At 39.0% G+C, this 13991-nt stretch overlaps 1 protein-coding gene across 2 annotated transcripts in view; it reads right to left on the reverse strand.

Moving 5' to 3' along the window:
• The window catches only part of EPHA6 (EPH receptor A6), a gene marked incomplete at both ends in the record, with an annotated part of 498668 nt that overhangs the window by 12377 nt on the left and 472300 nt on the right, over positions 1–13991 (reverse strand). For both annotated transcript variants that reach the window (XM_079541645.1, XM_079541644.1), the window contains one exon: positions 5023–5172. In XM_079541645.1, coding sequence (XP_079397771.1) covers positions 5023–5172 — 150 coding nt within the window. The remainder of the gene's footprint in view (positions 1–5022; positions 5173–13991) is intronic.

The raw sequence follows: 13991 nt of genomic DNA on the forward strand, positions 1-13991 counted from the left end.
CCCTGCTTAGGAATATAAATAGAGGATGCTAGAACTGCGAGGTGTCGAGCTTCTCTGGCTTGCAGTAACCTAATGGGTACCTGTGAACTGTTGCAGTGTCTGAAAATCAGTTTGGGCTTATTTAGGTGACAGGTATCAGCTTTACACTTCTCTTCACATCAGCTTGGACTCTTTGCTACCTGTGCTGGCTCCTCAAGCTTTCATTTCTGTGATGAAGGGGCTACACAAGAGTCCCTTGGCAGAAGCAGTTTGGCCCCTCTCTACTAATCTGCGCGTTTCCCCTCTAAAAGGGGAAATTTAGGTTAGATGTTAGGAAGAAGTTATTTACTCAGAAGGTGGTGAGGCGCTGGCACAGGCTGCTAAGAGAAGCTGTGGATGCCCCATCCCAGAGGCATTCAAGGCCAGGTTGAATGGGCTCTGGGCAGCCTGAGCTAGATGGGGCTCTGGGTGAGCTTTATGGTCTCTTGCAACCCAAGCCACTCTATGATTCTATGATCTGATGGAAGGTGTACTCACATGGCAAGGAGGTGCAGCATCAGACAACGCTGAGAGAACTTCTGCTGCTGTTTCTTTCTTTGGGTAGGGATGGGCATACAATTTGCTACCATTTTATTCATATGAGAAACATACATTTAATTAGCAGCTGCTGCCACTCAAAACACGACTTAGCTGTAATCCAGAAAGTAAACTAATTTCCCAAATTTTTTTAGAGAGAAAAGCAATTTACGAGACAGCATGAGAAAAAATACCCCAGACCTGAGGAGTTTGTAGGATGAAAACTGCTGGTGCTCTACAAAACCCTGCTCAATTCTGTAAATAAAGAAGATTTTTATCAAAACACAATTCCCAGAAAATACTAACATGTACTCTTAATATTGAGAGATATTTTGCTGTTGCAGGATGTCGACTATATGTATGCAAGTCCTTACCAACAATTGTTTGTATAATAAGTCTTTTATAAATTTATTTAGCGCATGCTCCTTCCTACTACTTTCCCTGCCATCTATACAGTATCAGTAACCTTTGGGAAAGTCCTATTATTTCTGCAAAATAAGCTCATGTGGATTCAAGATAACTTACTGTACTGAAGCACATGCCCCCAAATCCAGCAAAATAAGCTTTACAATACAACTTGAAATTTCCCAACGGCACTTAGAGTCACTGAATGTATTTAGAAAGTCACAGGTACTTGTTGTTAACATTTCAGCAGCAGAAGCCTGTGAGCAGGGCTCCAGAGTAAAGGAGCCTTTTTCACTGTGCATTGGTGAATAGCAGGGAGAGCTCTCAGGAGTCTGCATCATTAGCATAAGCAGCATCCATAGGGTCCACATCACTATTCTGTGCTGACAGATACTTATATTTTGGATGTACACGTGATTAAATGTTGTCATCCTCCTTCTGTAGCAGAATATTTAATATGCCCTAAATGGAGGGGTCATTAATGAATTGTCATGGTTGGCACAGTGTTGAATAAATTGTAGTTTCTGCCAGAAGGAAGAGAACGGGCCTGAAGCCTGATTTAAAGAAAGGGAAAAATGAATTTCTGTGTTGTGTATGACTCTAATCTGGTCACCTGAGTTCTTTGTAAGGGTCCTACAAATCACATGAAACCTTCTCTAAAGAGGTGAATAGTAGGGCCATACAGACTTGGGAAAATTTCCCTTTCCCACTTCTTCTGTATCCAGTTGTAAGGAACAGAAGAGAAAGAGACAAGGGCTAGCTTGGAGCACACGTGAAGGGAAGTATTAAGATTACAGAGGTAAAAGAGGTGAAGGCTGAGTTTCTCCTAGAGAGCTAACCCAACACCAGATGAAATGACTCAGAACTAGAATACAGACTGAGATTCTTCTCCTTGTGGTAGCACAAGATTGCGTGACAGTGAGACACAAAGATGCATCAGAGAAGCATTCTCTTCCCCACACCTGCTTGAGTTGCAGTTGCTCACAGCTGCTCATCATGTGGAGCTAGATAAATGGAGTAAGAAAATTAAAGGCAGAGACAGAGTTACAGTGAGGTGACACTACAGCTAGCAGCAGGACACTGCATGGAAGCTAGAAATCATTATAGGACAGGCTTTGTTCAGGCTACATGGACTTCAATAATCTCTAAAAAAATGTGAACAGTGTGCTGCAAATAGAACTGAGAGGTAAAATACCAATTACATAGTGAAGAAACCTAGGTGAGTGACTACTGTCTGTGATATGCTCAGAGTAGCATGGCAGTGGCAACTAATAGGGGCAAGAGCAAAAAGGACTGTGAGCCATAGCTACATTTTGGGTAGCATAGGCCCTCAACTAGGAAAGGCTCATTGGGATGGAAGAACAAGACCTCCTCACATGCGGACATTTAATGTTCTTACTGCTCAGAGCAGCCGAGTGGAAAAGAGGCAGTGGACACAAACTGAAAAATATTAAATTCCATAAAAATATGAGAATATATTTTTCTATTGCAAGGGTGACTAAGAACCTTCACAGACTGCCCTGACAGGTTGTGGAGTTTTCTTCCTTGGAGGTATTCAAAATCCAGGAGAGAGATGGCCCCAAGCAAACTGCTTCAGCTGACCTTCATGAGGGAGTTGGATGAGACAATCTTGAAATGTTCCTCAGCCTTTGCTGTTCTGTGATATGGTAATACTATTTTCTCAGTTTCACGTTTTGTTCCATCTCACCTTAACAGAAGGCTCACAATGAAACCAACCATTGCTTCTGTTAGTTTGGAGAGGTAGAAAGTGTCAGGATACATGTGCTTTTGGATATAAAGTGCCTTCCACGCAATGCAGATGCAACCATTCCAATGCATGCAAATCAGCTTTTGCAACAGCATGTATATAACAGACAGGCTGATATTGCCTTGACTGCATTCAGCTTTGCTTCTGAATGGAAGATTAGCTCAAGAATAGCACCCTCTGCTATTGCAAGGCTGCAAGAGATGTCTTAACTTCTTAGCTCCTAAAACACCACATCTCACAGTGTGGCATTTTAAGGAAAACAATGACTGTTTGCTGGGAATCAGTGCTTGTATGCTGTGGCAGTTCAGGTGCTGATGAGCATTTCTCTGTTCAGGCAAGGAAACAGCTGGGGTGGGTTACTCATACTATAGCTGGTGGTTACTCATACTATTAGCCTGACTGCCTGTTCATCCACTTCTATTAACTTCAAATCTATCCAGCACACTTAAATCAAATTAAACACCTTGTTTTAAAATCAGCAGCTGGGCAGAATGTAAAATTTACTGTTGATATATTCGGTTGTGTGAAACAGATACCTCAATACATGAGAAATCTGCATGCAGAGGATTGCACACTGTGCCTCAGGGAAAAAAAAAAAGTGAGCTTAATTCAGTTATTTAAACAGAGATGTTTAATTTTAAATTTCCTAAAGTTCCTGCCTAGTTGTCGCTCCTGAATAACTTGAATCTCCTGTGTGTCCTGCATCAGCCACATTGCAGATCTTAGTTACTCTAGGTCATCTCAATTGTCAATGCATTGCTAGCAGTATAAAATACAATTGAGCCTACTGGGCTCATCTGCTTATTTGACAATAGATCTGTGAAGCATTAGCTCAGGCAGTACCAAAATGTCTCTGCTGAAGGAAAAAGTGTGTCTCAGCTCAGTGGTTGCTCTTCAGATGGACAATCAGCTGCCACTGCCTGGTTGATCAACAGGAACGCAGCTCAAAACCAGGCATGTATCATCCCATACCCGGTGTTAACTGAGGAAGAGAGCAGGGAGCTGGGCTGTTCTCTGGTAGATGTGTAAAGAGGGGATAGAAGCTGTAGGTATTGTTAAGGGGGAGTGAGTAATGTACAGGAGATGTGATCTTATTCCAAAGGGTGAACTCACAAGCATAATGCTGGAGAAAAGTAGGATACATACTACTGAGTACAAGTCCAAAGGAAATAAGGACTTAAGTTTTTTAAGTTCCACTTTTTTTTTTCCCCCCCACATTCTGAAATGATGCTTTTTTAATGAAATCCTTTCTCAGATCCTTATCCCCAAATGACTGATCAGCCTTAACAAGCAACCAGACTTCAACAGCTGAATAACTTAGCAACAGTGTGAAAACAGCCATCTGGGAAAAGTCTTGTCAGCTCTTCAGAACCCATGCAGAGGCACTCTATTCACATAGAGAAGTGAAGATGGGTTGGCTGGTATTTTGCATTCTGACATAAAGGTTGATGGCTGGTGGGAAGAACGACTATGCCAGTTTGAGCAGTGGTATCTATGCATCAGATAACAAAATCAGTAGCAATTCAAACTGTGGTGGATAAAAAGGCATTCTCCCTTTTCTTTTTGACATTAACTAGGACAAGCCTTCAACGTTACTATTAGTAGATATGTTTTAACTGGGAAAGCTTATTTGGCTGTGAGTTCTGCAAACATGTCAAAGGAAAATATTACTTTGTTAAGAGTAAAGTATTACTTTGTTATTGTCCTGCACTGTAGTTAAGCCTATGAATAGTCTTTAAGGATTTATAAACACTTAATTCTTTAAATTCTTAAAACTTTATAATGTATTTAATTTGTAAAAAGGAGAATTTGCAAATACATTTCTCATGGCAGCTTAACCTTTACTCCTTTAACATTTATCCATGTGTGCCTACTGAAAGGTACCATCAGAATGTAATGGAGATAATGGACCATATTTATCATCAGAATAGTTCCAGTATTCCCTCAAATTTTGATTTATAGCTTAGCTGAGAACTGTATCAAATTGCATATCTGATGCAGATTCCCAGGGATTTGGATGAAAGCCATATATATCAGGCATCAGAGCCTGGCAAGTTGCTTATAACTCTAATATGTCTTTAATCCTTTGGATGAAACTCATCAAGGTATTAGTAATAGTGGGTCAAGTCTTCAGGTTGCATAGATTAACTGTTCCATTGATGGAGTTATACTGGTTTAAATAAGTTCAGGTTCCAGCCTAGAAAGTGAATGAGAAAGCAAAGGAAGGCAGAGAAAGAGACAATTTTTCAAGGAGCATTTCAGCAACATTCGGATTAGTCCTGTAGAGTACTCACATCCTGGTTGGACATCTCCCAGTATGGTCTCTCACCGTAGGACATCACTTCCCACATTACAATCCCGTAGCTCCACGCATCGCTTGCTGAAGAGAACTTGCGGTAAGCTATAGCTTCAGGAGCAGTCCACCGGATGGGAATTTTTCCACCCTGGAAAATATGATGATAATGTATGAATATGACTGGAATATTGAATAGCACAAATTTTTAAGAAAAAAAAAGTATCCTAGAGTGTAGGAACTCTGCTTCCAGCTTCTGTCAATTTGCCTTGTTAATTTGCTGTGGGGGGAAAGAAAGAAGTGGGCCTTTTTCAGAATTTCATAGAAATTTGGTTTCCTCTGTAGTCTAATTCACCAAAGCCAGCACTTCTTGAAAATAATTACAAAAAAAAAAAAAAAATGTATCTGTTCAGAGAATAGAAAGCATTTAGATGATTCATGTTTGTTCAGAGCCATACAATTAGTCAGAACTTGCCTTTTGACTGAAAACTCCCCAAACTGAGATTCCTAACAAACTGATATTTAATCTCTTTTCTCAAGTGAAATAGTGTATAATCATGGATATTAAGATGTTATAATCACAAGAGAATTAGGCAAAATAGACTAGGATAATAAGGAGAATAAATGGAAGGCTTACCCCCAGAAAGCACCAGAAGAAGGGATCTCCAGAAGAGATCCTTCCCCACTGGTAGCCAGCTCTTAAATAGGTCTAGGAGCAGCACAGGTGAATTGCCTTCACCTGTGCTCCTCTGGCTGATTCATGGCTCGCCTCAGGTGATCAATCAGAGGTTCAGGCCGTGACTTGGCAGTTCCCATACAAATAGAAATATTTATTACAAAAGCACTTCATAAATTGTAGAAGCAAAAAGGAAACTATACTCTCCTCTTTATTTTTTATAAAGTCTTTTAATTTTTGTTTGGGCTGTTTAAACGTCTATGTAAGCAGCAAACCAAGCGTGTTTCCAATAGGCATTTTGTTAATGTAAAAAGTCTTATTCTGCAGTTTTCAACATAAAATCCACGTGCTACCACAAAAATAAGGGTAAGAACTCAATCAACAAACCTGACTCACTCTTTCAGGAATCACCGTATGCAGAGTTTTTCTCTGACATTACTAATTTAGACTGTTGTAGGCTCCCATAACTTGTTCATATATATGAATACTATTTTTCATTTTCACAACAATGTTTCCTCTCCACTCAAAAGTATGTGTTTATTATCATTCTCTGCATAACTCTTCTAATCAGTTGTTCCAATTGAGTGAGCAGTGTGCGGAAGATGCCACTAGATGGTAGGAGGCAGCCAGTGGAGCTGAGTTGCCTTCAACCAGCAGTGATATATTCTGCTCAGTGTTACAATGACATTTCTGACAGAAACAAAAGAAGAAATGAACTAGAACATTGGTTCAGCAGCAAAAGAGAAGCCACGGTTAAAAACAAGTATGCAAATCTTGGTTAATTTGCTTTGAATACACAAAAAATTAGTTGTCTGGGAATTGTTGAGGCCTGACTCTACGCTGACTCAGAGGATGCTTGTTCTATCAGAAAGTGTTCAAAACCAAAGCTTGGTGGCTGTGGTGACATGCCAGTAAACTAACTTCTTTTCATCAAGTGTCACTCTCTGATAAAAGATGTACAGTTATCATTTATGAGGTATAGTAGTTGTGAGGATAGTCAAGATATATAGATAGATATATAGTCAAGGTATATAGATAGATAACCTCTGTATGAATTTATACATTTTTCCTGCTCAGCCCCGGTTGACATCAGTGTCAAACTGCCTACTGATTTTAGGAGCAGTAATATAAAGGTAATAATTTTGTATCTTTACCCAAGATTTACCACTGCTCCTTTTACTTTCCTTAGTCCAACAACTGGGTGGCCAGACCAGATGCGTGAGATGCAAAGACCTCTGTGCCACCTCCGCTGCCACCCCAGAGCAGACCCTGTGCATAATCACAAGAGACGTTGTCCCAAAAACCCTGCATGCCCTTCCAAATCATGTCATATCAATCCTGGCTGCCAAACTATATAGGATAACAAAAAGAGGTGACTCTGAGCCTAAGCTCAGCACGCAGCCCCTCTTGCTGCCTTTTGCTTTATGCCCGTTCAAGAGTCTTTCTGGAGTGCCACAGCAGCATTTGAGGGAGGATTCAAAAGAAAAATTTCATGTTTTCTTTCCTCATCACAGTCTCAGGAGATGTAGTACCAGTTTAAATGATTGTGTTACTGCCAGATTTTCACACCGTTTATCATGACAAACTTACAATGAGCCTACATTTCTACTTTGTGGAGTTTTATTAATCCTTTACCAACATCTGAATTTTAATAAAAAGTTGTGTGTTAGTAACAATATTTACTTTTAGGAAAAACACAAATCTATTCATGCAAATAAAAAATGTTTGGATGTTAACAAATTTTAATATTCATAAATCATACAGGTAACATGATACGTATGATACATTTTTAAGGTTTTTTTTTTTTTTTTTTCATGAATCTGATTACGTATTCCCAAATTACCCTCAAAAAAGCAGTCATTGCTGTATTCCTGAGCAGTATTTGCAGCTCAGTCTGAGACTGTTGGCTAAATACAAATGAGTTTCAAAGAATCTGACTAGACTCTGCAACTAGTTTCAGCTGTGCAGCTTTACTGACTGATCCCTTTTGGACTGAAACAGTAGTGGCTCATTGAGTGTGAAAATGAGAATGGAGAACAGAACCTTAACAAAATTCACTGCAGTTCATTTCCAAGGGCATAAGATGTGCTCAGTGTTGCAATGTGAAAAAAAAATCTTTTATACTACTCCTAATGACAAAAGGAAGCAAAACCTCTTAGATTTTTACAGTGGATTCATCTTCTATATGAAGACATTATATTCATAAAAATGTAGATTTTAATACTTAATTACGTTTGTAGAATTTCTTTTTTATGCAAAAAAGCTTGTTTTATTTATTTGCGAGCCACTCAAAACGCAGAGATTGCAGTATGACTACTTTAAGAGATATGTAACTGAACAGTTGTAAAAGCTGCTCACGAGTAACAAAAGGACACATTAGGTTTAGAGTAGCTGAAAGTATAATTCCTGCACCTGGTTAGAAAATAAGCAATGTTATTGATAATGGACATTTTCTTTTATATGTTAATCTCAATGGGAACATAATAAATACTGTTTACAAGATGCCTTGCATTCAAGTTAAGATAATTTATAAATTGTCTACATTTTAATACTGTAGTGATACAATGTTTATCAGAAGGCCCTTGTGCATGCTTTTTATGCTTTTTGTGGGGAAGAGGGAAAGGGGCAGAGGGGCAAAGTGTTGTTAAGGCCCATCTATATTTCTGTCTCATCTTATACATTAATAATGACGTTAGTGGCCAGCTGATTTTATTTTCACATAGTAAAAGAACACTACACTCCAATTATTAGAATTTAGCCTTCTTATCTGTATGCTGCCTTGATTGCATTTAATAAGTAATTTTACTATGCAAAGTCGAGAATCCCCCTTGGATTTAGAGCATTAGGCTGACACTGCTTTGTGAGTAGAACTGTTTAGAGATTGGCTCTTGGAATGGAATTTGCCCCTTGCCTGCCCACACCTACACACGTGCTTTCCCTGCAGAGCTGGCAACAGCACCATTCACCATATGTTTAGCAACAGAATTGGAATTACATGTTACGGAATGCCTTCCTTTGCCTAAAGTCATGCATGGGAGAGACAAGTCTTCTCAACGTGCCATCTCTTCTTCAAGCTTACATCAAGAAAGTGTTTATGATCAGCTCTGTGAAAAGACCCCAGCGAGCAACTGACACTGACATTGTGTACTGCCCAACAGGCAGCCAAGCTTATTCCTTACTCTGCGTTTTTGCCAGCTCCAATTTGATATTTTTATTTTATATGGCTAACATCTTAAAAAAAAAACAAGAGGCATGAACAGTTTCTTTAATTAAATGTTTAAAAATGTTTTAACACTTGAGCAGAACAACGTAAGCGACAGCTACAGCCGCTTCCACCAAGATGAAGGTCAAGATACATCAGCTCAAAATCCCTGATGTGAAAAGTGACACAGAGGGCACAGAGGGAAAGAAGGAAGGCTGTTAGATGCTCAGAACTCTTGGCATGCCCTGCTAGCTAATTAAAGACAGAAGCAACTCTCAGTACACTGAAACTTTCAATACACTGAAAACCTTAGACACAAAACTGAAGCCAAGATTTATGAGCGCTCAATGGATGTGCAAAGATGAGTTAGCTGTCAGAACCAAACACAATGCGTCAGGCCCGTGATGTCCTCAGAGTTAACAGTGATGTGAAACAGTACCTATTTCTGTTGAAAAGTCTGTTCCTTGTTTTTCCTGAATGACAGGCCATGCAGAGGGGCTGTCACAGAGCTGATGGAGGTTTTGTGAAATGCTGAGGTGCAAACCCATCAGTTCCAGATCTACAGACACCTAGAACTGTCTCTCTGCAGGACAAGAGGCACCGAACTATGTGCACCATTAGTCTAATGCAGCACAACAGTTCCTATTTATCTGTCACTTACTGCTCCTTTATGTATGATGTTGCCGAATCATGCAATAATTGTCCATGACACAAGTGCGTTATCTGTCATTTTCTCCACCCCACAATACATAAATGGGAAACAAAAGAACTTCAGAATGAAGAGAGACAAAAGTAACAATAGATTAGTTTTAAATATTGGACACCATTCATCATTCTGCATAAAAGCCATAGCCTACTTTACTGGAGTGATGCTTTTATTTGAACACATGAATCAGGTTTTTCATGCACAAAGTTATGAATAGTCAGAATTTAGCACTGTCAAATCATAATTTAGAACTCTGCAGTATTACCAACATTACTCTCTGAAGACTACTGGAATATCAGAGAAAGTTCATGTCAGGATAGTGAAGCAGTTCTGAAAGGGCATTTCAGAATTTGCCTTCATTATGCCCGACCCCAGCCAGTTCTTCATTTTTCTAAGAACTGAAATGAACAAAACCCCCAATTTTCAACAAGATAGGATTTTCTTTTCATCTCTGGAGAAAAATTATTTTTCCTTTCAAATATCCTGATTAACAATGCTAGCATTAATTATGTGGAACTTAATTTATTTTCCCTAAGTTAGCTATCAGATTTTTGAATAGAACCATAGAATTGCTCAGATTAGAAAAGACCTTAAAGATCATAAAGTCCAACCACAACCTAACCATACTACCCTAACTCTAACAACTCTTTACTAAATCATGTCCCTGAGCACCACATCCAAACAGTTTTTAAACACATTCAGGGATCGTGACTCAATCACCTCCCTGGGGAGCCTATTCTAGTGCTTAACAACCCTTACTGTAAAGAAGTGTTTCCTGATATCCAACCTAAACTTATCCTGGTGCAACTTGAGGCCATTCCCCTTCATCCTGCCACCAGTCAGAAGAGACCAATTCCAGTCTGGCTGTAAGCACCTTTCAGATATTGGAAGGGAACAATAAGGTCTCCCCTCAGCCTCCTTTTTGCCAGACTAAACAGTCCCAGTTCCTTCAGTCTCTCCTCATAGGGCACATTCTCCAAGTCCTTCACAAGCCTTGTTGCCCTTTTTGGACCTGCTCCAGCACCTCAGTGTTCTTTCTGTACTGAGGTGCCCAAAAATGAACACAGTACTCAGGTGAAGTCTCACCAGTGCCAAGTACAGGGGCAGGATATAAAAAAAAAACTATTGCTATATTAAGTTAAAAAATTAGTATAGTACTCTTCTAAATATTGAACAGTTCTGAAATGCAGAACATTCTACAAAACAGAAGGAATTTTCATCAGTATCATTGGCAGCATTTCCTTTTAAACAGAACCCTTCAGCATGCAGTCCCTTGCCTTGTTCTGAAGCACCAATCTTCACTTGGGTTGGAAGATAATACATCTGATAAAAATGCATAGCTTTGACCCTCAAAATCCATGTAAGTGAAATGGTAGTGAATATTTTGGACCACTTGCATCTGTCCTACAATCATGTTTTCCTGACAGTGCAATTTAAAGAATTTCACACAATGACAATGGTACAGTAAGGGACCAACCGTAAGTAGTTGATACTGTTGGATCTTGTTTGCGTAAGTAACAGGACTATAGAAATTTTTTCTTGTTAGCCATGATGTCTTCATCTACAGGGTGCTTACTGAAAGATAAAACATTTCTACCCATTTATTTTAAGAATTAACATCCTCTAGTTTTCAAATTAAGTAGTTAATCCCAGAGACTAAGGAAAAGGGGCTTGCAGTTGAAAATGGGAACAGTTCTAGTCCTCCGTAGCTGAAAGCTCAGTGGGTTTTTTTTGTTTGTTTGTTTTTTGTGGTTTTTTTTTGGTTTTTTTTTGTTTTTTTTTTCCCCCTCAAAAGAGCTGGAGAAAGAATGGAAGATAAGGAGAAAGATCAGGAGAGAAAAAAAAGAAAAAAGATGTAACTTATAGAAGTTGGCAGCTTTACAAATCAATGTAGACAGCTAGAGCCATTAGAAAGCACAAAGAGTAGGGCCACTCTCTAGGGAAGGGGAGCTAGGAGTAGCTGTGATGAAACCTGGGCAGTGTCCTCATGGACAGACAGAGTGCACCCGGCAGTGCCTGGTAGCACAAGCAGAGCAGGGTGGTGATGGCAACTGGTGCTATTGACAGTTCTTGAGTTGAAGGCAAAGACAGAAGGAAGACAATGGCAATTCAGAAAATCTGAATAACTCCAGTCCTACTGGCCTAGGGCTGGCCAGCTGAAATGGAGGCCTGCACCCATAGGCAACACTGGGGAGGCCTGATTGCGTCCTCAGAACCCTGTTAAGAACCAGGAAATTGTACACAAACATATAAACACAAGTACTCTGCAAGTCTCTTTGAGACTGTTTTTTTGAAAGGTAATGCTGAGTCTGGTGGGGCCAAAAGATACAGAGGGTGGGCCTTGACATTTCTGCAGCACTAAGAATACATCAGTGAATTGTACAGTATTGGGTGCTTAGCAATCAATAACAGAAATTATTTATTTTTCTGAAATTAAATATCATAACCATACTTCTCTAAAAATCCAGTTTAGAAACCATAGCACTACTTGACTGTAAATATAGCAAAAAGGTCATTTTTCTTGAAACTAATATTTCTGACAAAGATCTATCCCCTTTTGAGAGCATCAATTTCAAGCTATCTGCCAGCTGTGTCAGCACAGCTTGCATTACAGCCGTAACCAATTTCTTGAAGTTACTCCTACAGGGTCCTTCAATCTGAACACCCAAAGCCTATTCACTTTGATTACATGAGTAGTCCTGAAGTCAATGGAAAAGGTGAAGAGGATTCGTTCTGAGATGCTTATTTGAAAGATACCTTACGTTGCACAACTCAGTAACAAAGAATCTTGCTACAGGGTTCATTCCTACAGCAGAACTTAGTTACTGAATACAAACATTTCTTTAAAAATAACAAAGTTAAACTGAAAAAAACCAAAAAACCTGCACAACAAACACCTCCAAACAAAACCCAAAAAATATCTGTAGGTGCTATGCTTTTTAAAAAGCATCAGTCAAAATTTGCCTCTGAAATGATGCCCCTGACTTCTCTAGGGCTCCATGAATTGTTATTATTGGATCAAAAGTAACTGTTACTATGAGCTGCTTGAACACTTTGGGTGATTAACTATCATTAATGATTTCACAGCTAGTGATAGCAACATGAATACCTCGTTGACATTCACAACAAACAGTTGCCATGTTTCAATAATCTAGTGGCCTCTTTCTGTGCTGTCATAATGACCAGATCAGACTTGACTGCCTTGTCCCCGCAATAATTCCTCCCATACTATGTAATTAAAAGTGGCAAATAAAAACTCAGAAATATGTGGAAACTTGAATATTGAGGACAAATAAAATGCATTTAAATGCAAAATGAATACCATATAGGCTGCAGCATTGTCTCCAGGATATGTTTTCATATTCAATTAACAAAAATCTTGTAGGTTTTCTTCAAAATGAGGCTGCAGCAGAATTTTTGAGATACTGTACAAGGGAGAGTCTAGGGACCCAGATACTAAGTTCATGGTTCATATATGGCTTGCTGTGGGGTACATTAAATCTTATTTAATAAAGGCTGCTTGAAAATTTTGTGCTAGAAATACATCAGAAACATCAAGAAAGTAGGCTTTTCTTTTGAGAGTTAGTGTCATACACAGCTGATGATGATCAGAATTATTATGAAGCTAAGCTACTCTGCAACTATCACTGCTTTAGTTTTCATCCCAGCTGTCCCAGGAAGCACAGAGAAGAATTAGCATCTTAGCAACTGATGAATTAAATCTTCTGCTCACAGTTTTGTGAGGTCATTTCTCAGTCTGTACTGAAGAACTATGCTGGTTCTTTAAGTTTCAGTCAGTTCATGGATTACACACTAGTTTAAAGATAGGAAACAGACAGTCAGATGGAAAAGGTCAGGTTTTAGAGTGGCATCCCCCAGGAACCCATCCTAATGTCCAGCTGGCAGTGTATGTATAAAGAATCTATAAGAAAGACTGGATAGTGAAAAGGTAAACTGCTAATAATGCAAAGGTATTGACAGTAGCAAAGATTATGAAGGACCACAAATATTTTACATTATTCAGTTGTTAACAGACAAAATGATACAAAACTCAGTGTCATGAAGTGATGCAAACTGAACAAAATGGTCTGAATTTTACATAAAAACAAGAAAATAGGACTCTACTAAGCTATTACTGCTCAAGACTGAGATCTTATGTTTATAAAAGAGATTTATATGAAATTATCAACTCCGTGATCGACAGAAAACTAAAGAAGAAGAAAAGAAATGGTGGAAATGACTGAGAAGGAAAAAATCCAAAAAGATAGCATATTACGGCACTGCTGACACCTTCTGTACTCCTGCATATTGTTTACTGACTGTTGTCTTGATCTCCCATTCAATAAGGATAAAGAAAAACTACAAGAACTATACAAAAAGACAGAA

This window comes from Tetrao urogallus (genome assembly GCF_951394365.1).
Source record: "Tetrao urogallus genome assembly, chromosome: 1".
NCBI classification, from domain to species: Eukaryota; Metazoa; Chordata; class Aves; order Galliformes; family Phasianidae; genus Tetrao; species Tetrao urogallus.